This window comes from Myzus persicae, unplaced genomic scaffold, assembly GCF_001856785.1.
Source record: "Myzus persicae strain clone G006 unplaced genomic scaffold, MPER_G0061.0, whole genome shotgun sequence".
Lineage (NCBI taxonomy): Eukaryota > Metazoa > Arthropoda > Insecta > Hemiptera > Aphididae > Myzus > Myzus persicae.
Window position 1 is genome coordinate 260974 of NW_019103232.1, and position 25288 is coordinate 286261.

General features: G+C 27.2%; 1 protein-coding gene across 4 annotated transcripts; it reads left to right on the plus strand.

The window, feature by feature from the left end:
• The first annotated feature begins 2221 nt into the window (after nucleotides 1-2221).
• On the plus strand, nucleotides 2222-20902 carry LOC111034056 (proton-coupled folate transporter-like). 4 transcript variants are annotated; one of them, XR_002604490.1, is made up of 9 exons: nucleotides 6752-7113; nucleotides 12997-13613; nucleotides 14547-14937; nucleotides 17314-17415; nucleotides 17520-17657; nucleotides 17814-17897; nucleotides 18030-18186; nucleotides 20055-20192; nucleotides 20490-20902. XR_002604490.1 is itself a non-coding variant. In XM_022315083.1 (9 exons), the coding sequence occupies exons 3-9, from the start codon at nucleotides 13023-13025 to the stop codon at nucleotides 20581-20583; spliced, it is 1557 nt and encodes a 518-aa protein (XP_022170775.1). In that variant the 5' UTR covers nucleotides 6760-7113; nucleotides 10758-10873; nucleotides 12997-13022; the 3' UTR covers nucleotides 20584-20902. The 4 variants fall into 4 exon arrangements, 3 of the variants coding, with proteins under 3 accessions (XP_022170776.1, XP_022170775.1, XP_022170774.1); XM_022315083.1 differs by lacking the exon at nucleotides 20055-20192 and adding an exon at nucleotides 10758-10873 and having other exon boundaries at nucleotides 6760-7113; XM_022315084.1 differs by lacking the exons at nucleotides 6752-7113; nucleotides 20055-20192 and adding an exon at nucleotides 2222-2338.
• The last annotated feature ends 4386 nt before the right edge of the window (nucleotides 20903-25288 follow it).

Sequence of the window (25288 nt, forward strand, 5' to 3'; positions counted from 1 at the left end):
AAATTATGTAAGTACCTATCACCTACATAATGTTAATTTTAATTCAGGCAAAAAAAATACCAGGGGGATTTACATGATTTTTTTCAGATAAAAAAAATGTACAAGTAGAATTTACATTTTCTTTCAGTTAATTAAAAAGTACAGGTGGAATTTACATGAAAAAAGGTCTGAAAAGGTAGCAGTCTGTGGAAATTATATTCGTCCATATTTCAGTGCTGTCAACCCATATGGCTATATATTATATTGCACAACATGTTAATCAATAGTTCTTATAATATGCAAAACTATAGAGCGTGAAATGTGGTTATTTTACTTCAACTCTTGGGTTAAGCGAGATTTAATACTTGCATGTATCAATAAATAACATCCAAGAAATCCCAAAAAGTTGTAAACAGGTATGCAAAATTATACATACGGATGTTTGCGTCATGGTCAGACAGTGTATTTGTATGCAAACACGTAGAATATAATATAATATGTGGGTCTATATACACTCAATACAGGGCTTAACGTGGCTAAAATTGGCAAAGAGAACATAATTTTTGAATTTTGAGCGTTTCATGTAAACTGAAATAATTCTCATTACCTACTTAAACATTTTAATTTTATGACGATATGGTGGAGACCCTATGGTCTTTGTATTTATTATTTGTACTTATAATCTCTAAATTAGTAACCCATATAATTAATTTAATTTACATACTCATTTACCTATCGTATTTTTTTTTAGAATTCAAGTTCTAGCATCACACGGCACACAGTTCACTATACATTAGATTGTATAAAGATTAAATTATAAAATATTTTATCAATATAATACAAATACTATCAATGCTGGAAGGGGAGGGGGCAATTCATTTTTAAATTATATTATATTGTGTATTAATGTGTCAAGGGTCAGTCTGGGATTAAGGATCCAAGAAGAAAATTTTTGAGCAGATCGACCCACTGACTCAAATAAGTATTATGTGAATCTTACAACCTACTATGTATCAGAATCACTTGTAATTTATTAGTTAAAATGTTATATTAATAAAAAAAATAGTAAATTAGCTCAATATTGCAAACATAATGGTCAAGAAATGAAAGCCCAGGAATTTATAACACCACTAATGGCCCAATTAGCGATCCTTACCTCCTGTCGTGGACAGGTCACGATACATAATACATAGGTATGTCTCAAGTTCCTTTTAACATTTTATATTCTAATCATAATGATGAATGCCTACTCAATGGTGATATGCACTCGACTCTACAGCGTTACAGCAGAACGATTACCTTTACTTCCCCCTTTATTTATTTTATATATTATACTACCTGCATCTGAAGAGTTTGAGTAACACATACAGTAAAAGTATGACATGAAGATTATACAATATTATTGTATATGAATAGTTTGATTTGAGAAGCCACCCACTGGTGCAACAGAGGATTCTGTGCCAATAGTGTATTACGTATATAACTATATTATTTTATACACATTAACATTTTTAAAATATTTAGAATAACTTTAAGGCTTCTGAGCTATTGCTTATATTTATACCGCAAACCTATTCATTCAGTTTTACGGGAGTTCGTATGAACTTAAAAGTTAATAACAATATAATATGATATAAATAAACGCAACTATAATAAATGAATAACTAATAATTTAATTAATGCTTTATTTTTGGGCAAAATTAATAATTCAACTTACAGTATAAACAGTAAAACAAATTACTATAATATAGCAATATAAATATATAATAAATTATAATTAGTAATATAGGCTGACAGTCCGTCTCCGCTTATAATTGTTTTTCGAATGCAATGATTTATCATTGAATTCAAATTTAACACATCCATTGCTGTGGCCTACTTAATGATGAAATATACTCAAACCCTAGGTATTACATACAACAACAAAAAATTCCCTGAATTGTATTATCTTATATTTGATAAAATATGGTAAAGTTATAATGCACATTATATAATTTTATATTTTTAATAATTTAAGTATACTATTGATATTCAATAAAATACCAAATCGAAGTCCTGTGTAATTTATTATTATGTTCGTAATGAAATAATTTGAGATGCTGTAATCGAATTTTCAATTTTTATTGTCGTTAGATCGATGGACATTAGTACTAGATATAACGACTGAAGCTGATGATCGATTTTAGTAGTATAATTTATTCCGTTCATTGGGTATATTATTTTTTATTAATAGATAATACTAATGAAAAATAAACGGTTTTAACAGCGATTTGTGGTTGTTGTGTTTTGTAATTATCGATTTGACGTAGTATAATATGTTACGCGGAGATTGATGTACCTACGGTCATATTATAATAAAGTAAGAGCAATTTATTGGTATTTACCTTCAATTTTTTAACATCTATGTTATTGTTTAGTGTTTCATTTAATTTTTATATATTTGACAATTGTTTTTTTTAGTCATCAATACCTTTATATTATTATAATATTATTAATAGTGTTTATTACATTATTTACTATAGCAAATTTCACTACACATGAAACGATTGTAAGTTGTACAAACACCTTAGTGTTATTTAATAGGGTATAGCGATACTAAATGTAATGCAATTAATACAATTTGTAGGTATGCTTGTTTAATCTTTAGTTTTAAATATTCATCAATTAAGTAAGTGTTTTGTTTTAAAATATATTTTTCTTTGCATGATACATTATATACATTAATTAATACATATTTTATTAGCAATGTCAATTTATTAAGAAATTTGTGTACAAAAAAGGTTTGATTTTTTATCAAAATCCAATACCTACTAAAAACCACCAATATAGGTTTCTATTGTTAATACCTAGATACTGTATTTGACTATAAAATATTAATAATAATACAAATACTAAAATAATAATAAAAATATACTATAATAATAAGACTACAATCACATGGTTAGAGAGTTCATCCAGAAATAATATAACTTATCCTATCATTAAATCCCAATATTTCTAAAAAAACTAGTTAGTTGTGATATTATATAACTACTATATTAGAGTTACTTTATTTTGTTTTTTTAACTATAGTTTGTTATTGACGTAATGTTACGAAATATTTTTTGTACACATAAACATAAACAATGAACATACAATGAGTATAACACGAATTTGCACTGCAACTGTTAATTTTAAATTTAGAGTTCATTTATAGATTATTCTATCTACTTAAGCATTTAATAATTGTATCTTAATTTATATTTTTGTAGATCACATATTAAGACAAACTTTTAAGATCATTAAAACTTATGGCTAAACATGTTTAGACAATAGTAACTGTTCATATAGAAGCTATATGAGCCGTATAGGTAAACTGTAAACAATATACTATGATTCATACAATTATAGTTTGATTTAAAGTTTTCGAAGAACTTGAGTTAATAAATTATAATTACTATGAAATTCAAATAGTTGACTCTAAAAATTTAGATATGTATTTACAGAAGCTTAGTAAGCTTAATGATTGCTAATTAATGAATAATAAATACATTTTTTTTTAGAAATAATTAAAAATACTATGATTTGATGGTATAAGGTCAATGGTTGATTATCTGACACCGTTATACGTTGGCGTGTGGATCGATCATAGGTACAGCACAGCCTTAGATTATTCGGTAGTATTGATGTTGAACTGTGGCCAAAATTAGGTGTTAAATGACGTAGATTGAGTATAAAAGGTTAAGTACACTATTCTATTATAAAATAATTATTAATATTTTATTAATAAATTATAAATCACTATAGTAGATATTTAAGTTTATTATCTTATATTTTTAAACTTCATTCGTTGATTTATTATGATCAAAAATTTAGAACAACACAATTGTGCAAATAGGCAAATTCTTAGGGGGGAGCGGGTTCAGTTTTTCATATATTTATTTATATGCGTATTGTACTCAACCATATAGGAAAGAGTCAGGAAAAATTTGTTAAGTAAGTATAAATAAGTACGGACGTTCAACTGAACCCAAACGGCCTACAATCAAATTGCTGAGTGTCTTAACCAACAAGGTTAATAAGCCAACATGACAAAAAGCCGACATTATTATAAATAACTTGATATATCAACTTGATAATATTTTTCTCTAAGAAATTATTTTATGTGATTAACGGTCCCAATATGTTATCATTTACGAATGATTTGACGTTTGACCACAGATTCCTAGTTATATACTCTGTATAGTCTGTAGATAAAATTGTAATCTTATTTTTAGTGGTTATCGATTGGTGCACACTTGAATGAACGACTGTAAAGATACTTTTATAGTTGAATCGTTGCTCCACATTGCAAAAAGCGTCTAAACATCGAAAGTGGCAAACAATTACAAAATATATTATCTTAGTATCACATAAAATCAGGATTAGTAAGATTTGTATCTAGGAGGATATCCATAAGTCTCTCCGGAGTTTGTTTAAGTACTTGCACATAGAATCTTGATCCTTGAAAACGAAAATAAAATAGAATTAATTTAAATAAAATAATTTTTATTGGTCAAGACATTCAGTCACACTAAATTACGAAAATTCTATGTTATATACTTATATATGGGGGTAGAGAGTCTAAAGATAATGAAAAATATTGTTTAGAAAATTCCCCCCCCCCTCAAAAAAAAGACCATTTATACTAGAAAACATTTTCGTGCTGGGAGGGTGACTTAAATTGAGTTAAACCAAGTCTTTATGTATCATATTTGTAAATTTACGTTGATTAGTCAGTCATGATATCTTGTTTTTTAAATACAGATATACCTAACATGATTTATTAATTTTTTAAAAACATATTAGCTATGAAAAGGTACCTAAATTATATAATGTAAAATGAGATAAATATTTTTTTGTCAATTTATTTACTTTTCAGCATTTTAATTTATTGATTATATCTTCCAAATTTATAACCAATAGTCTATTATCCATATGCTTTAGATATTATATATTATTATAAAAAACTACTCATTTGAATTTAAATCTTGATATTATATCAATATTTTCAATAAAATCATCTATATTAATAGCTTATAAAAAAAAAGTGATTCTCATTTGAAAAAAAAATATACCTCGAAAGACTATGAATGACTTATAACATTTGAGTGACACTTTCTCGCAGGCGTTGTTTCTGCCTTCCACCTAACGTACAAGTGTACAACATACCAAATTTTTCTTTCAGTAGAACCAATTTTATGTTATTAGCTTAATATTTGAATGCGAGTTAACCTTTTTTTAAAACTTATTATGAAAGGTGAGATAATTACCTATCAGAGTTATTACGATTTTTTTCTTTTTTTAAACGAGTAAGATTTATGCATATAATAATATAAATATAATTTATAGTATATGATTTGCATCTTAAACTGTAATATTCAAGTATTATGCATGCGTACCTACCTACTTCAGACTATTTTTGTATATTATATATAACAAATTCAAGGCTTCAAGTAGAGTAAGATTACATAACAAGTTTAGTATAGTTTATTTATAAATTGAAATTTCCAAAATTTAGTCATTTTTAGAGTCTTATATTGTCCTTCAACCATTAATAAAATGCTTTAAAAAAATCAAATATTTTTGTATTTGTATTTTATTGTTGTAACCAATACATAGGTATTAATGTTTAAAATAAACATGTATTATTTCTGGATTTTTTTAATTTCGAGAATCTCAAATGTTATTAGTTAAAAATGGTGTTTTTATTTCACGAGAGGTTATAGCTTAAGAGGACGCTACCCATGCATTTGTTGTCTCCGTCTTATACATGTACGACATAGAACATTTTCGTTCACTAGTTTTGATATGAGATGAATTGACCTATTATCAAAGTTTTAGATAAGAATATTATCTATGATTAAGCGTTGGCGGATTTTTGGATATTTTAATTTTCAAGCGAGGTGCGAGCGTTTTTGATTTTTGTGTTATTTCAGATACTCGTATCTTGCTTGAGAATAAAAATATCGAAAATTTGCCAACGCTTAACCATAGACAATGTTCTTACCTAAAAGTTTAATAACACTTAAATTCACTCTAATATCAAAACTAACGGCATTTATTAACTATTCAGGTGTACTATTATTGAACGAAAATTTGCTATGTCGTAAGTTGCTAAGACGGAGACAACAAACGCGTGGGTATTAGCATCCTCTTAAGTGTTGAAATATATTAGTTTCACAATTTATGGTGATATTTCTAGTCAATAAATTCTTAGACTTATTTTTTTATATGATATATTTATTTTTGACATTAGAGTCATATGTATATAATTTTTAGTTTGATACCAAATTAATTCTACTGATTGACGAACCTGCGGTGGTAAAACCAAAAAACAACTATACGTCTATACGTCTATACAGTGTAACCTTGTTAGGCTGATAGAATACCAGTATGAAGAATTTCCAGAAAAAAACAAACAACAATAATAATGTGGATTTGTACCACTGTGAATCGAATGGTTATAAACAAGCCAATTATCATAGGTAGAAAGTCTTCATAATTATACTAAATATCTTATTATATTTTTTTTGTGATCATTGATAGTTAGAAAAACCTTAATACATACTTTATTATTTGGTATTAATAATATTAATCACTTATCTTACACTTGTTCGCGCAAACGTAAGCAAAGCGATACAATTACCTACTTTTAGCAGCTACGTCATTGTAATTTGTGGTGTATGTGTTATTTTTTTAAATAATAATAATAATTTTTTTTCATTTATGCCAATCTCTATAGTCATTAAATTACGTATTAATATATATTGTATACATTTAGAAAGTGATGTTTCGTTGAATTTTCATAGCTTTTGTACCCAATGTACTTTTCATTAAAATGCCCAACTAATATATTGAAAGAAGATGCACGGTATTATGAAAAAGTCCTAGAGGAAACCGTTTGGATCTATGTTTATGTTATATAACAATCCGGTTTACAGCGTTTGCGTTCCTATAAAACGAACTAGTGAATGCCTATAGTCCATACGTTAAACGCGGAGTTGTAGTCAGCAAGACATGACGCCGAGTTGACGCGATGAGTTGATAAATACAACGTGTTTTTCTTCATAATATTTTTATTAATAGATACAGACAATTTGGAAATAGTATTTCGTAAGTAGAATTAATTGTATTATCACATATAAGAATACTAATTGTTTGAAATTAAAGTTTTGGACCAAAATTATTTAATAATTTAATTTAGAGATACGCATTAAACACTATCTTATTGATTTAATTTAAATTACCTAATTCAGTTAATAATTGTTATTTAAATGAAAAATATTCTCTTTCATAGAAAACGTACATTTTTCAAAACTTTTAACTAGAAGTTCTAACGACTAAAACTATACAGCTTTATGTTATCAGATTTTATTGAAGCTTAGGATGGTTGTATAAGGGTCACATTATTTTTTAGACCCCCGAAAAGTGTTAGTGTTAGAAAACATATATTATTATGGTTCCAAATTAAGAGAAATAAAACGATAATTAATAACAGAATTACTATAGTTCACAAAAGTAAATACTATTTTGATATTTTTAATATTTAATTATTGATTAAAATATTAAGCTTGTTAGTGTTTAGTAAATAAATAATAATATATTATAATAGTATTATTAAAATATACACGGGTTTTGTTCGTACTCCCAAAAATAAATATACCTATTGCAAAAATAAGTTTAATATAATATACTTATTATGAAGATAAATTATAGTGATTTTATTATTTTTTACCGTAAATACTTATTATTTACATGGTGTTATTATTTTATGTTTACCCTACAAAGTTAACCTATAGGTACCATTGTACGAATTAAATAAAATAAAATAAATATTGTATTGCGCAATTTGAGGCATATTATTTGTGTAATATTTAATTATGTTTTGAGTATATAATGTTGATACTTAATCTTGGATATTAGAAAGTTCAGTTAGGTTATAGGTGTACCAGATCTTATATCATTAGTTGATGTAATTTGTCCATGCTCTTCCCCAAATATTTTTTGATCCAGGACTTCAAAAGTCGTAATATTGAAAACTTTTTTATTTAACATTTGTAGTCAATTTTCACTGAATGTATGTTTTAGAATTTTATATACACTATAAAATTTGACTCATGTTGAGCTATTTATAGGCAAATTAAATTTTCGTTTATCATAAGTTTTTTTTAAATTAATATAGAAAAAAAAATATTTCGCTCAATCAAAAAAACTTGAAAATGAAATACGAGGTTATTCGTCAGTTGTAGTTGGGGGTTAATTAAAAAAAAAAGTTGAGCGTAGTGCACAATAATTTTTTATGAGCGTCTGAATTTCAAATTCCAGAAAAAATACCTAAAAATCACGAAAATGTGCAAATTATTTTAAGTTAGAAATTTAAATAACATTTGTTTTATAAATCTTAGATTTTAAAATTTAATACAAGATTCCTTATATGTTTATTTAAAAAAAAAAAATAATAATTCCATCGGAAAGTCAAATAACATTTTTATGAGGGTATGAAATTGAAGTTTTTACAACATTGGACATTCATTCCATTTCTCATATAGCGATTTTCTTATTTTGTTTCAATTTAAAAACTAATAACTGCAGATACTTGAAACTTACACCATATGCTTATAATATCAATTCATATACTTGATTAAATTTTTTAAATTTTTTGACTCGTTTTGAGTAATTTATAGACATTTAAAATTTGTTTAGGTTTCTTTTCTATAGTTGTCAATAAAATGTTATTTGTTGGTTTAAAAAGCTTGAGAATCTAATACAAGGCTTTTGAAATATATTTGCAATATTAGTTGAAATAATATATTAAAAATGCATAGGCACGATTTTTTTTAAAAAGCATTTTAAGTTCAAATTTTGACAAAATTTACAAATAATTTTAAAGTTTAAAATTTTTTAAATATTCAACCTTTATTACTTGAAACTTTTAAAATGAATTACTATATACTATACACTCGACGACTTTTCAAATGTATTTTGTTTGGCAAAATTATCTGAATCTACTGCCTAGCACTTATGCTTATACTAGTAAAATAAATTACTTTAATTACTATAATATCATCAAAATATACTAAATTACTAAGTAATATTATAGACTGACAGGCCGTTTTCGCTCAGAATCGTTTTTTGTGCACAATGATTTTATATCATCGAATTCAAATTTAACACCTTCTATTACAGTAACTTATTTGTAACCTACTGTACAGCAGAGTGACATCCATTTACTCGCTTTTTACATTTTGGCTTCTATTGTAATTACTATTTTAATGTATTATTAATATGATAAACTCATTTATGGGATACAGTACGAGTTGTGGACGTAGGGTATCTATTTTATGGATACAATAGCTTACAACATAATATAGGTAGTGCTCGAATCGGAAAAATAAAAAAAATGGGTACTAACAGACTTGAAAAATTCCTGTTTCTTACAATGATAAAATTTAACCTAGCTCGTGTGTGTGTGTGTATGTGTGTGTGTATGTGTGTGTGAGGGGTTCACATAACTAAATACATGGAATGTGGATTATGTATGATTTCCATGTATATGAAATATGCCTATACGAGAGTCGCCTATATGCCTATATGCATGCCGATTTAATTTTTTTTTTATTATGGTGATAATAACAATTTTCATAGATAACATAACATTTCATCATGTTTTCCCATCACTCGGAATCCATATGCCTACTTAATATCAGGATCATATTTTGATTTATGCACGTATTTCGTGTATTTAGTTCAGTGGCGGGGGATTGCCCCCCTCATCGATCTCTGACAATAGGTAGTTGAAATATAATATATCTATACTATAGTAACATTTACCGCCAATTATAATAAATATTATTTTACTTGTCATTTATTAACATAAAAATGAATGGTTACAAAAAATTATGTTTTAACATTTCTAACTAATTAGGTAATTAATCGTAAATTGTTAAAATGATAAATAGATAAAGGACTTTGACCATGGATTAAGATATTACATTTACATCTGTAAATACGTCCGTGGTTTAGACTGCGTTATCAATCATCATAGGAAAAAATTAAAAGTAAATTAAAGTATCTTATTGAAATACGTTACAAATTTACGAAATAATAATTACAAAATTACAATATTATTTTATCAAAATAAAACGTTCCGTCTTACTGTTCTTATGAAAATAATTAGAACGGATGCTCTTAAAGTAAAAAAAAAAATTATGAGACGCTCCGTCCCCTTGTTTTCTCCTTTAATTTGAGTACTGATTACCTACTGAATATTGGTACAACACGTACTTTAGGTACAGGTAATTGTTAAACTCTTTAAGGAACATTAATTTATCTAAATTAGGTGTAATACACTAATATCCATAGGTATTGGTTATGTGCGAGAAGGTGACTTTATCGTAACATTTTCTACAAATTAACATATCTGTAACTTTAAAATAAATTAATTTTACAGAAGAGTTGACCCCAGAGCTTGACCAAATCAATTTTTGTTTTTGTGTAGAAATATCTACCTATAGGTGGGCCATCTATAATTGATACATAGAAAAAATTGCAATACAACTCATGTTCATACAATGTTTGGTTTAGTTTCATGAATGCATACCATTAATAAATCAAAGAATGAAATATTTTACCATTTTATATTAGTAGATACCTATTTAAATTTAAACTTTTAACACGTTCCTTGACTACGCAGTAAGCACATTCCTAATCAGGCGCCACACGCTGCATAATTGCTGATAAGATTCTATTTTCTACAGGTTAGGTTTTTAACAGGGAATACCGTCCAATATTGTTTTCCCAAATACTAAAAGGTCGTGATAAATATTAAAGCAGTGTCCGAGTGTTCCACCAGGCGAACGATTTATAAACACAGGTATTTATATAAATATATAGGTAGCAGTATATATATTGCTGTTAATAATATAATATAATGATAGGTCACTGCCACCCAGTCGTGATTTGCAGTGATGGTAGGTAAACTTGTTAAATCGGTTAAAAGTATATTATAATCAGATTAGATTCTCACACGAGTTATAGACTTATAGTAAACAAATTATTAGTTTGAAGTAATTTAAATAGTAAAGAATGAATTAAGTTTAAAATTTTTGTTTAAAAAAACAAATGTTTTGCCATCATTTTCTAACGTATCATATAAATATATTTTTTTAACTAGCTATGCTCAATAATTAATTATAGTTAAACTACTTACACAATGTAAACGTAATCGAAACAAATATTGAATCATTACCAATAAAACATGAGGAACCGGTTTCACCCAAATTTGCTTTTTATAGAAATTCAGCAATAATTCATTACGAAACATATTTATATTATTATTATTACAATTTTAAAATTAACTTGTTTTAAATTAAAACATATATTAAAACTTTTAATTTAGTATGTACCGTCCAAGGTCCATTGCAAATGGTACCTTAGTTATAATCTCACATGCTTAGAAAAGAGATGACATTTTTTGTTTTATATGCCCGGAGATAATATTCAATTTGTATAGTAGAATTTAAATAATTTTCAATCATCAGTTTAGATCAATCTAGAATCATCAGAAAAATTTGTATTCGTTGATAGTTTGGAGGTAAAAAGTAAAAAATGTTCGGTACAGTAAATCTGGTTTTTACAATTTTTGAAATCTTATTATTTTTGTTAAGATGTAATGTTGACCCATTCGTAGAAAAACATTTCAAATTTAAACTTAAAAACTTTTTTTAAAAAATATTTTACGAGTATTTTTTAGTTAAATCTAAATATTTTTTTTAAGTTATTACTAGGGAACAGGTTTTAGTTTAGTAAAAAATGAAAAATATTTAAATATATATTTGTTTATTACTTAATAAATATTTAAATAGAAAATAAGATATAATAATTTACTATAATTTATGAATAAGGTATTTAGGTACGTAGTATCTAGTTTACTATAATTTATGAATAAGGTATATAGGTACGTAGTACAAACATAAAAATTGTTATCCTGAATCATCAGAATATTCTTCGTGGGAGAAATAGATTAGAACGACAAATAATTTGAGATTTTCAAATTTCAAATTACGGCGATTCGATCTTAGTATTACCTTATAACGGCTAAATGACCTCTCCCACATTCACGGAAGTGACAGGTGCATATTTCATGTGTTAATTCTTTTGGATTGCACTCTATTTTTGAATTGTTTTTTGGAGTTTTGTTTAATAGTATTTCTCTAATTGACATTACAGTTTTAAATCCTGTATTTTTTCCAATATGTTTTGTAATTTAGAGTTTGAAAAAACTCTTTTCGTCCATCGTAAGTACTAAAATAAAAACGGAAATTCTACCATAATGCAGATTACGTATATTTATTTGTATAATATTTAATTATTATTTATTTATTTGTAAAATATTTAAAAATATTTAACTATACTAAAATATTTAAAAATATTTAAAATAAAATTAGCATTAGTTTATTGAAAATTAAATGTAAACATACACAATTAAACGTACACACATGTCAACAACTTTTTGATACTAAAACTACATACCTACAAATATTTATTTAAATTAAAATTCGTTCCTTAGTTATTACTTTTAAAATTAATGAATCTTCCTTAAAAACATTTGGGTATTTTAAAAAATCATATAAAATAAACTACATGACTTAAATAAATGTTTTTACAAAACAAATTAACAAATTGGCTATTTAAAAATAAAAAATATAAAATTTTATATCATTGCAGAGTCAATAAATTTTAAATAAAAATTTTTAGATTAAAACCAATGTTATTTCATTTGTTAGGCTTCCAATTATATCCTATAATATATTGATATGTATACAACTAAATATAAGAGTCTTCATTGTGAAGTCTGAAATATTATACGATTTTTGCTTTCTTATGCCTACACCATGTGAGATTATGTTACACAATATAATATATAAGTTACAAATTGTCGAGCTATTGATGTAGACCAGTAAACATATAAATATAAAAATCGAAAAAATAAAATAGGTGAATACTGCTCGCAAATCGCTATTATGACGATGAACAAACACAAGGCAATGGAGTGCCCTCCGATTAACAACGCCGATATGAATGGAGACGAGTGGCGAAAAATGAGCTTCACGTCCAAGGCGGCGCACTTGGCCCGGAACGTGACGGTAGAACCGTTGTTGGCGTTCTTCCAGCTATCCATGATCATATCCAGCCTGACCACGCAAAACCTGAACATGCAAAAGGCTTGTCGGGTAAACCTCGGTCTGGGCGATAAGGTGTGTTTTGCCCTGGAGAACAAGAACGCCTCGTTTTACCGTGACGAAGAAATGTCAGTGCAGCTGCTAGTGACCAAGATGATGCTCTGGCAGAGCCCTTTCCAGAACATGGTACCGTGCTTCCTGGTCATGTTCGTCGGCTCGTGGAGCGACCGGAACCAGAAGCGAAAACCGCTCATGCTGTTACCAATACTCGGTGAACTGGTGCGCAACGTCGGCCTGGTCATTTGCGTGTACTTCTTCAAGGAGCTGCCTATGGAGGTAGCAGGTTTCGTCGAGTCGGTCCCATCGGCAGTTACCGGTGGCTTACCGGTACTGATGGTCGCTATATTCGCGTTCGTGGGCGACATAAGCACGGTGATTTTATTATAATGTTATCTTGTAAGTAATAGGTATATAGGCTAGCTACGTGTATCTGGCGGGTTTGACGAGTGCACATTTCAATTGTTATTTTACCCGTTAAATCCTCTTATGTCTATACATCCTCTATTTGCGAATAGTTAAGTGTATAAGTTGTACGGCGGATAAATCAACGTGTAAGGTTATCACCTATTCGCGTTGTATTATAATTCATAGTAGATAGATAAACCATAAACCATAGACCTTATATTAAATATACTTACATACTTATACTCAGTAAAAGGTCTATGCTAGGTACACCTAATAATATGGCAGTAAACATTTTCCATGTATCATAATAAATACACAGAACTGTTACATTTTGAAATGTTGGTGAAATTTTTTAATTTAATAATATTATGGATTTGTTTAAGACTGGCTTACTATTGAATTTAATTTACTTAAAATTTACGAGTAATATTATCAAAATTAAATCTTTAAAAATACCATTCGCACAAAACTACAAATCCGAACATTACTATTAACAAATTTTATTTTGTTTAAAAATAGAATATATTAAAACATTGGATATTTTTGTTTTAGCAATTTTTTTCACTATGGCATTTTTTCTCCGCCAATGTTTTCTTGCAGTTACATATGAATAATTCATATTTTGATCATAATAAATGGGTATGAAGTGAAGTGCAGTTTGGAGGGACTTTGATCATAGCATTTGCGACTTTTGGACATTGTTTTCGTGCGTAAATTCGTAATCTCTAATTAAAAGTATCTTATACTTCTACCCTTTTCATAGTAGTTTATTATTAATATACACATTAAACCTACAAATACAATTACGTGTACAAAGATATTGAACATTAGTGTGCGAAACAATATATAATATTTTGTTCGATGCATACAATTTTTAACTTGTATATTATATCGTTCTAGGTTAAAAATAGAACTGTTCGAGTTGGCTTCGTAAGTTTAATATTTTCGATCACTATCACCATTGGAACAGCGTTATCCGGTATCATGTTTCGAGATTACGGGTTTTACGGAGTGTACTTTATATCCACTGTATTGTATTTGTTCAGCTTCATATACTGTATAATTGTCATCAAAGATGTTAAGCCTGACGTGGTAGAAAAATACCATGAGCCCAATATTGCCATTGGATACCACAAAAAATCAGTTTTTCGTTCCATAACCGATTTCTTTAACTTGAAACACGTAAAAGAAGCTCTTCGAGTTACATTTAAGCGAGGAGACGACAATAACAGAAGAACGGACATTATATTGTTGTTTGTTATCATGGTCATTATTATGGGTCCTCTAAGTGGTTTGTATAATAAATTATTATTTTATGAGCTTATGATATAGTCGATATAAAATATATTAATTTAGTAAAATATGTTATTATATAATATGTTAAATATTATTTAATTTGTGGAAAATAAAAAAGGTTATGCACGTAGGTAGCCAAAAACTAAAATGTTTGGTATAAATGTATTATATCTAAAATAGTATTTTTTAGATAGGTACAATAATTTAGATTTTTTTATAATTTACGAGCTTAGCTTACTAACCCCACTTTTGCCTAGTATAAATGTTAACTAAGGAAAAAACAAATTGAGTATCTGAAATAAATTAATCAATAAAAATAAACCATTTTTCATTAGTTTAGTAATTTTTTTTGGGTTAGGTATCTTTAAACGCGATGAACAGACTTCATGATGATTCATGACAGATGATTCCATATCCGAATGAGTTATAATAGCAATTTAGGGTTCAGCAGAACAAATTTTGTGTCATTAGCGATTAGCTTTAATGTTAAAGTGAATTTAAATGAAAGTAAAGGTAAAGGTAAAGATAAAAATATTATCAAAGCATCATAATCTTGTAAGCTTTTCATGATATTCAATCTTTAAAGCGAGTTATGAGCATTTTAAAGTTGTAATATTTTACATAGTTTTAACTTAATTGAAACTTAAAATATAAATAAAAGCCTGGTGGTGTCGTAGATAATGTTCTTACCTAGAAGTTTGATAATAGGTCAATTTTCTTTTTTTTATTAAAGCTAACAAGATAAAATTGGTTCATATATTTTTTTTATAATTAAAATAGTTAATATTTAATATTAAATATAATTTTTTAAGACATTAACTGCATAGTTATTAGCCAGTTTTAGTGTGGGAGGATACAGATGGTCTGGAAAACGTGTGTAGTATTAAATATTAGTCATCCCAATTCCCAAATATGAATATTCTCTATTCGATAGTTATAAAATGTTATCCTTTTACTTTATTTTTTGTTACACAAAATTATATTTTATTTGAGTCTGTTGTATCACGTTTGTTTTCAGTTCAAATTATTTTAATATAATAATATATGAGTATAACTATAGATATATATTAAAAATAAATAATTAGGTATGTTTTTACTTGGTGAAATCTATATTTTTATAAAAAGTTATTTACGAAATAGAATAGATAAATTGTAAATACAATAGTAAGAATAGTATACTATGTGTATACTTTATAACCGTTTTTACACTTAAAATTTCATTTACAAAGTGAAATAAAATATTTACCATATGTAGTTAATATTATATTTATTTCACAATATAAATGAAATTTTAAGTGTAAAAACCGTTATAAAGTACACACGTAGTATACTCTTCCTATTATTGTATTTACATTCATATCATATGTAATAGCTTGCAAGATCTTAAACATATCATTACATTTTTTAAATTTATTTATTTAAAAATCAATTAAGATATACATAGTAATATTTAACTTACTATAAATTTAAAAATGTAGTCATACTGAATCAACATATTGAAAATATAAGTACTTATAAACTAGTCACTAATTATGTATAACTTAAAGTATCTTTAAATAAATACAACTTAAATGTATAAATATTAAATATATAATATTTTTATGGCATTAAATATTACATGAATAAATAATTTTTTAAAAGGGGAGAGTAGATAATCGCTCAGCTGTACAGTAGGTATCAAGTGAACTTCACTCGACATTGAGTACCTAAGTCAATGTAATTTATATTTTGTTAAATTTGAATTCAATGATAAACGTTGAATACGAAAACCAGTTCCGAGCAATGATGGTCTTTCAGCCTTTATTACTAAGTGTACTTTAATAAAGTGCTGATAATATGATACTATGATATATTTATATTGCTACTATGGTAATTTTTTTTTCTATTATATTATTATGGTAAATTGAATTGACATTTGCCAAAATACAATTAGTATAATTGTAAAATACTAAAATCAATATACATTCATCGCATCTATCTTAAAGAATATCCGTGTACCCAAACGTTTTTATCGTACATGAGTTCATAAAATGAATACAATTACACCACCTACCTATATCAAATTGGAAAGACTATTTCTTGAAAAAGTGACCATTTCGATAAATAATGTAGTACTTATTTCGCAAAATTGCGCAACAAGTTATAAAAATTTAGAAAGTTAGCATTCTTATAGAGTGCTCAGTTTTTTCTTGAACGGTTTATAAATATTATCGCTCTACTGTTGTACGGTAATCAAAATTGACTTAACATTGAATTAATTTCAAATTATTTAAGTAATTATTTTCCTAATAATTAAATAACTTGCGTTGAACATTGAGTTTTGCATCGAGTAAAGAATTTGTGATTTAATGTGGGCAAAAACTTGTTTCAGGTGAACAAACATTGATGTATTTGTTGGTACGAGTTAAATTCAATTGGAATGAAGTAGATTTCAGTTTTTTCTCCACGTATTACTTTATTTGTAATCTCGTAGGTAAATTAAATTAATATGTTCTATAACAATCACATTATATAAGTATACAATATTAGGCAATAGTCATCAAAGACTAAAGACAAGTGCGTATTATTAAATTCCAGGTATTGGATTTACATTGTGGATTCTGGTTAATCGTTTTGGTATTGACGACAGACTGCTGGGAGCAATCGGATGTCTGAGCAAAGGATTAGCTTCATTCGTCTACGCCTGTGCCCCGACCGAATTCTTATTCTACCTAGGTGAATATTATGCAATTAGCTATAAATTATATCCATATGAATAAATAATATAATACGTACCTAATAATTAATATAGAACATTTGATATGATTATAAAACTAATATTTTTTTTTAATGTTTTTTAACTAATATTTTGAATGAATATATTTATTTCAGGCCCGATTGTGGACATTTTCCATGGTACATCACTTGTTGCATTTAGGTCGATACTCTCAAAACTTGTTCCTGCAAACCAACTAGGTATGTAATAAATTATATACATAATAATTATGAATTAATTTTTGTGTCACACGCTCAAACATGTTGTTATGATTTTTAAATATATAAGTATTAAGTATACATTAACAGTAATTTGTTTTGTATTGTATGCAGGTCAGGCGTTGGCGGTATCTTCACTCATCGAAACTATAGTTCCTGCAATATTCAGACCTCTCTACAATGTGATTTATTATAAAACAATACACTTTCTACCTGGAGCATTTTACTTACTCGGGGGAATGCTCAATGTTTCCGGCATCTTTGTTTTTCTGTGAGTTAATTGTCTTTATGGTTTATACACGACTAGCTGTCCCGTCACGGCTTTGCCCGTGTATTAAAAAACCATATAAAACAAACCCTCTTTACCCCCTTAGAGGTCGGAATTTAAAAAACCCTTTCTTAGTGCGCTCCTACATTGCTTAAGTAACCTCTGTACAAAATTTAAAGTCTCTAGACCTAGTGGTTTGGTCTCGGCGTTGGTGAGTGAATATTGGCGGTCTCCTATATGTATATAGATATCTTATATTTTATAAGTTCAACTGTAAAATAATTCGTTAAGTACCTACAACTGTATTAAAACAAATAAATAATTAATTGTTTTTTGTTTAATTAGCTTAATTACCTGACTTCATCTGTGTATGTAAAATTCTTAAACCAACAAACGTTGGTGGTTAAAAAATTAAGAAAGTTGCGATTAAAATTTAATTATTTATTTAGTTATTAATTAAAATAAACGTGCAAATTGTATACCTTTACACATATATTGTATGGCACGGCGGCCCGCGGGTGACTTAAGTTTGTTTACAATTTTAATCGTGATTGTTTAAACTAACCGTGATGAACAAACACTTATCAAAAAACTAACAGTAAAATGTTTCATTAATTTTCCGATTGATTCCACTGTGAAACGAGCACTAAGAAATTATAAATTAACTGTTCTATATCACAGATAGAAGATAGATTATACATTATGCAATAAGATTTAAACAAAATTACAGTTGTATTTTTGAGATATCAAACCACTAGTATTGAATGCCCATATCATCGTATGTTAAACTCCATGGAAATATTATAAATAATAATAAAGTTGGATTTTATACTAGAAATATAACCATAGGGTTGTTCTATTCGTTTATGAAATAGATAGGTTTAATATATGAAATGGTAACAAAGCATCGTCACTAAGCAATATTTATTATTTAAAAACTATAGTCTACGAGTATAGTAGGGATAATAATAAAATTTCCATGAAAAATTATAAATGTATAGGTGCAAAAATAAAACAAAATAAATTGTTGGCATTATTTTGTCATTATAGTTGTCACTTATCCCCAGATAAATTATTAAGATAATCTAAAACTAACCGTTCCAAGTTTTAAATAGACTTAAATACTTAACTTCAATCGACAAATTTAAGGTTTTTACATGCGTTATGTCACTCATTTTACTAAAAAAGGATGATTATAGAAAAAAACCATCTCAGTATAATATAATATATAATTTTCCTTTCCCCATTAAACGTATTAAAAATTGTTTTGAAATATAATTTGAAAACATCTATAATTTACAGTAGGCACACGAAGTATTAGTCGTAAAATTGTCATAAATACCTATATTATTATTAAATTCGTATTAAATATGATACATATCTAACACAAGTTTATAGGACTAGGATTTATAACTTTTTTTTAAGTACCTATTATTTAAAGTATTTAAAATTAAATGATAAAAATCAACGTAAATTCAAAAAAATTGTATTAAATACCATTGATCAGCTTCTCTACAGCCAAGAAACGTCGTATGAAATGCCAAATACAATAATGCGCCACATTCTAATATTATACCTCATTTATCATTTAAATGCAAATCATTAACCGCAGCAATTTAATGCGAATTGCATTTATAGTACCATTTATTAATTATATACACAGTATTATACTTATACGCAGTTTAGAACGCCGAGTACATTATATTAATTATATAATTACAAAATTGCATTTTATTAGTAATAACTAATAACTACCTAGGTACAGAAATACTGAAATGAGCATTGCAAAGAGAAAGTTATTTTATCAGATCCAATAAAAGTTAATAATAATTAATATGAAGTAAATATTTATTTACTGATTTTATATTCAGATGGATGTACAACCGTACAAAAGGAAGAACGTAAACATGAAAATCTCAGAAAGTCTAAAGTTACAAAACTGATTTAACTATAAAGGTTCTCATCACATTGGATTCCCGCAAGACTTTTATACCAACTTCCCTTTTCATGTATTATATTTTTTTTTAAATCATAATTTTATCATATTATTTTAAACGCATATTTTTTCTTGGACGAAAAAGTATAATTATATTAATCTTTTTACTGCCTATTTAATTAAATTTTACTAACTTGTGGTCATTTTAAAAATGCATGGTAATGTCCATTTAGAATTTATTATTCTTCAATGGTGATAGTCTAGTACAACCGTACATACAATTATGTATATTAATTATTCATCTAGGTACTATTATTAAATAAAATTCTGTTAATTTAACTTTTTATATAATTTGTAAAATATATTTTAGATGGATGTACAAAAAACACAAACAAAATGAAAAATGTGAAGACTTTGAAGAGAAACAAGCCTTATCAGGAGAGCCTAACAGTCAAAATCTGTAAAATTACACTGAAATGTACAAAAAAAATATATTGTTTTAAATTATTTTATCATGTAGAATAGTTAATTTATTTCCCATACACTTTTTTTATTGTATATTATTTTACTAGTAAATATTAGATACTTGTGCAAGCCAATTTTATTTATAAGTATTTATATTACTTCAATTTATATTAGCTAAGTTAAAAACACCTTTGCTAGAACCAATTTTGGTGAGTTTAAATTAGGTTTTACTTGTTGAATATTTTATAATTTATATTCGCACACTCATAATATATTGTTAATTGTTATCGTTAGAAATATAAATATTAAACGCTAGAATTTAAGTTTTTATTTCACATCGTATTTGATTCTAAGGGTGACCGCACACTGGTAAAGCAAAATTGACTGAAGAAATGTAAGTCATATTTAGTCATTTTGCTTTAGTCATAATAAAGCACTGTTGTCGCACACTAGATAAAACATAGTTAGTCAAATCAAAGTATATCAAGTAGTTGTCAAAATGTCGTCCGATTCTTTCAAATTAAACTCCATATCATTGAGATTGCTGAATGATGATTTTAAAATTATTGTTGGACTTGGTATAGTTTTCGACGTAGCACAGTTGAAACATAGTAGTTTTTACGAAAATTATAAGGAGTTGTGAGTTGTATACAGCAAATAGGTACATAAGACTGCGAGTAATGAAAGCTGCATTACTATTTTCTTTTTTAGATGGGGTGAAATTTGTGAAGTTGAAATTTTGAAAAATATTCCAAAATATGCAAATTAACCACAATAACGTAAAAATAAGCGGTTTCCGGCAAAATGTATGAACTATGCTCAATATGCACATTCAAATTTTAGATTTGGTATGAATTTATTTCGCTCTCTCCTACATTTTACAATAAATATAAAAAGTAAAGTTTTTTCCCCCTTCACTTACCTTAATGTGAGAGCCTTAGTTAGGTACCTACACGGCTGTATATATATTACATTATTTATTACACTATAGTGTAGTAGTATAATATAATCACAAAATTTTTTAGCAAATACTGCCCACTATTATAGAATAATATTGTTTGATAACATATTAATGCCGAGCCCAGAGAGAATATTATATTCACGATTAAAGTATCCATTTTTTTTATTACTTCTGTAAATGTATAAGCTTAATTTTGAATTTTTTTCATGTCTCGACACCTCTAGAGTTTTATATTAAGTTATAGTTTAACCGTTAAGACTAAAAACAATACTGTGAGATGCCGGACAAAAAAATGGACGGTAGTGTATCTAAATGGGGAATAGTAAGTTCCTACACGAGAGTAGCAGGTAAACAATTACATACGTTACTTCCTACACGGACATAATTATGTAAGTTCCTACACGGTAAAAAACGGGTACGTATGTTAGTTCCTACACTGCGGAAAGGATTAAATATGTATATTATACACAGACGTATCGTTTTAATAATAATATGTCCAGCCGTAGCTTACTAATATACATTCAGTTAATATATTTCATTTATAGCAAAACGTATACAAAATTAGGGGAAAATACGATAATATACGGGAAATATTATATTTTTTAATCATCATAATATATTTGTTTTTTTAGATTCGTATATACATTGTGTATGATATACATATTTAACCCTTTCCGCAGCAATTAACATACGTATCTGGTTTATACAGTGTAGGAACTTACATTATGTACCTTTTTCCGTCGTGTAGGAACTAACGTATGTATTTTGTGTACCTGCTACTCTCGTGTAGAAACTTACATTCGCCCATCTCCATGGCCTGTACTCAGAGTTCCGTGTTCTGAATTGTATAGATTTAACACTCCCAATAATATTATGTTTCGCAATCTGAAATAAAAAATGTATCGTGTCATCCAAAGAATTCAAAAACGCGAAAACTGATAACAACATATTATATATTATAATATCTATCATCTATGGTGAAAGCCGATCGTCGTCACTCGTTGGGGACGATTCACAATTCTAATAATTTCATTGAACCAAAGAAGAAATGTGTAAGGCAACAATAAACATTTGCTCACATATTTCATTCTACTCAAGTAATTTTTTTAAAAAATATCGAAGAAGTTCCTCGATATGGCTTCTGCACTCAAGATATGGCCTTGCAGCTATATATTACCCGAAGAGTCGATGTATACGTAAGTTTGATTACCTATTCTTTTGGGGCTTACATATTTTACTTTTTAGTCTCAAATTCAAAATTTATTGCCACAGACAATTTGCTACCCGGGTAAAGCAGGGGCATTCCCGAGCGTGCAACACAAAAAAATACGCTTAGGTATAGCACAAACGACGACGGCATATCCAGGTCGCAGAATAATAACATATTTATACAATTAAATAGTGTTGTACATACTAGTCATACTACAGTAGTACAGTACATGGCAGTTCTTATGTCCCTCAAAATTCAACAATTTTTATTTTTAGTTTATATACATATTAAATAATATATGAGTATTACTATGCCGTCTGCATATGGTCGAACCGCGAATTAAAGTGACGTCGCCGTACTTCAAACATCAAATTATTTTATAAAGCTGGGATAGTCGTTCTGCTGATTATTGAATATCCATCGGAAATTAAATAATTTAATTTTTAATATTCTCGAATAGCTTAAAATATACCTAACCATTGTATTCAAAATTAATACATAAAATATTAATTATTAATTTCGTGCTCGACAGTATTCAGACAAAAGATTTGACTTGGAATTTCACAAACTATAGTTGGTATAGTCTGTATACGGTAAATGTGATGCATTAGGCACTGAATACCTTTATGTTAAATCTAAAAAGTAGTAATCACATTTATTACAATAAGATTTGTATTTAATAACTCATAAATAAATATGCTTGTTCTTCGAATATTTAAACACCACCTTTATTAATTATTAAATTAAAAATTAAAATAATAGGTACTTTATATATTTTTGTAATTTAAATTTTAAAATTATAAACTATTTTGGTTATTGTCATACCTCATTTCATTATCTTAATGATCAAATCTCAAGCACGGACCTCCTTGATATACAATTTTGTAATATACTATATATCTATGGTTTTATCATATTGACGTAGTATAAATTATAATGCAATCCGTGGTGATTGTCAAAGTAGTTGCAAAGACGCAATCGATCTAAAATTTCAGTTAGCAAAGCTGCAGACATGAACCAGGAACATGAAGCGATCCGTACGGTTTTTTTTTTTCATGATAAATTTTAATATTTTCAGACTTAAGTTCAGTCGTGATCTGATTTATTCCGCAGTGCACACACAATATCAGGAATTCAGCCGAAGCCCGAAAGCGTCGATGTTTAAAGTAATTAATTTTAGTTTCATACTTTTTTGGTGCTTAAATTTATTTTTTAAACAAAAAATTTAATTTCATGAAAAATATGCTACCCCTATGTACACACATATTATTTTATTTCTGAGAGCAAATGCATAAAATACGAGAGATCAAATAATATACAAACGCCGCTCGTCGTCGTCGTTTTTCTGCTCCCTGATCGTAGGGTAATTTTATAATTATAACCTATTTTTAAGTACCTACTGAGAAATATACATTTATTAAATGGTTTAATTTATAAATACTCGTTATAAGTGATTACTCATAAGACACAATTTTAATTTATAACTTATAATTTTTTTTTAAATCCTAAGTTAGCAGTTACAGGACTCTATTAATTTAGTGTTATATTATATATTTCTTTGTTCTATTACATATTAATATAACATTATATTATAGTTGTATCTAAAAACCAAAAATGTTCACAGAGTGGTAAACTCACTATCCTAACCAGTAATCAACTTGCACGAGTGATTATGAAAAACATTATACTTTTATACTAGTATCTTTATATAATATAATAAATAGTAATGAAATAAATAGATAAATTGATAAATTGTTCAATTAAAAAAAAGAGACATCTCTTATTACTATAGTTGACTTTCGTGCCAATGTACCAACATATATTTTTTTTTACTCTTTCACATATAAAATTACATGTGGTTTCATTTTTATTGAACTAGGGGTACTTTTAATTTTTTTTGAAAAATCATTGTACACTTGTCATCTATTTACACGTCGTACATACGCTACATAATGATCATGTCCATAAGAATTTATTTTTTTATTTTTTTTGTTTCTGTCATTACGTTATTCTGGGAGAGTATAAGTGCTTAGATTTTCTTCAACAACCATCTTTTCTGGTAGAAATGTGAATAGTATCGGTACATCAAGGGGTCAAAAGTAAAAAATTCTCAATATAGTTTTCAAAAGCGGCAGGAAAAACAAACAAAAAATTAAGGAAAAAAGCGAATTTTTACGGAAACCCGGTTTTCAACAAAATCTATTTTTTTTTTTGATGCAACTCTCAAAAAAAAAAAAAAATACCGTAGATATACATGAAATTTTTACTGAATATTTATAACCGCGGTTTCTATAAACCATACAATTTTAACATTTAATTTTTATAAGCATTTGAATTTTGAATTTTGTCAAAATAAGTAAAAGTCACGAAAATGTGCAAAATATTTTGAGTTAGAAATTCATAAAAATGTTTCGTTTTATACCTAAGTTTTTAAAACCTAGTACATGATTCCTTATAAGTTTGTCTACCTTTATCAAAAAAAAAAATTCTACCGGAAAGTCAAATTTAAAATTTTTATAAACATTTGAAGTTG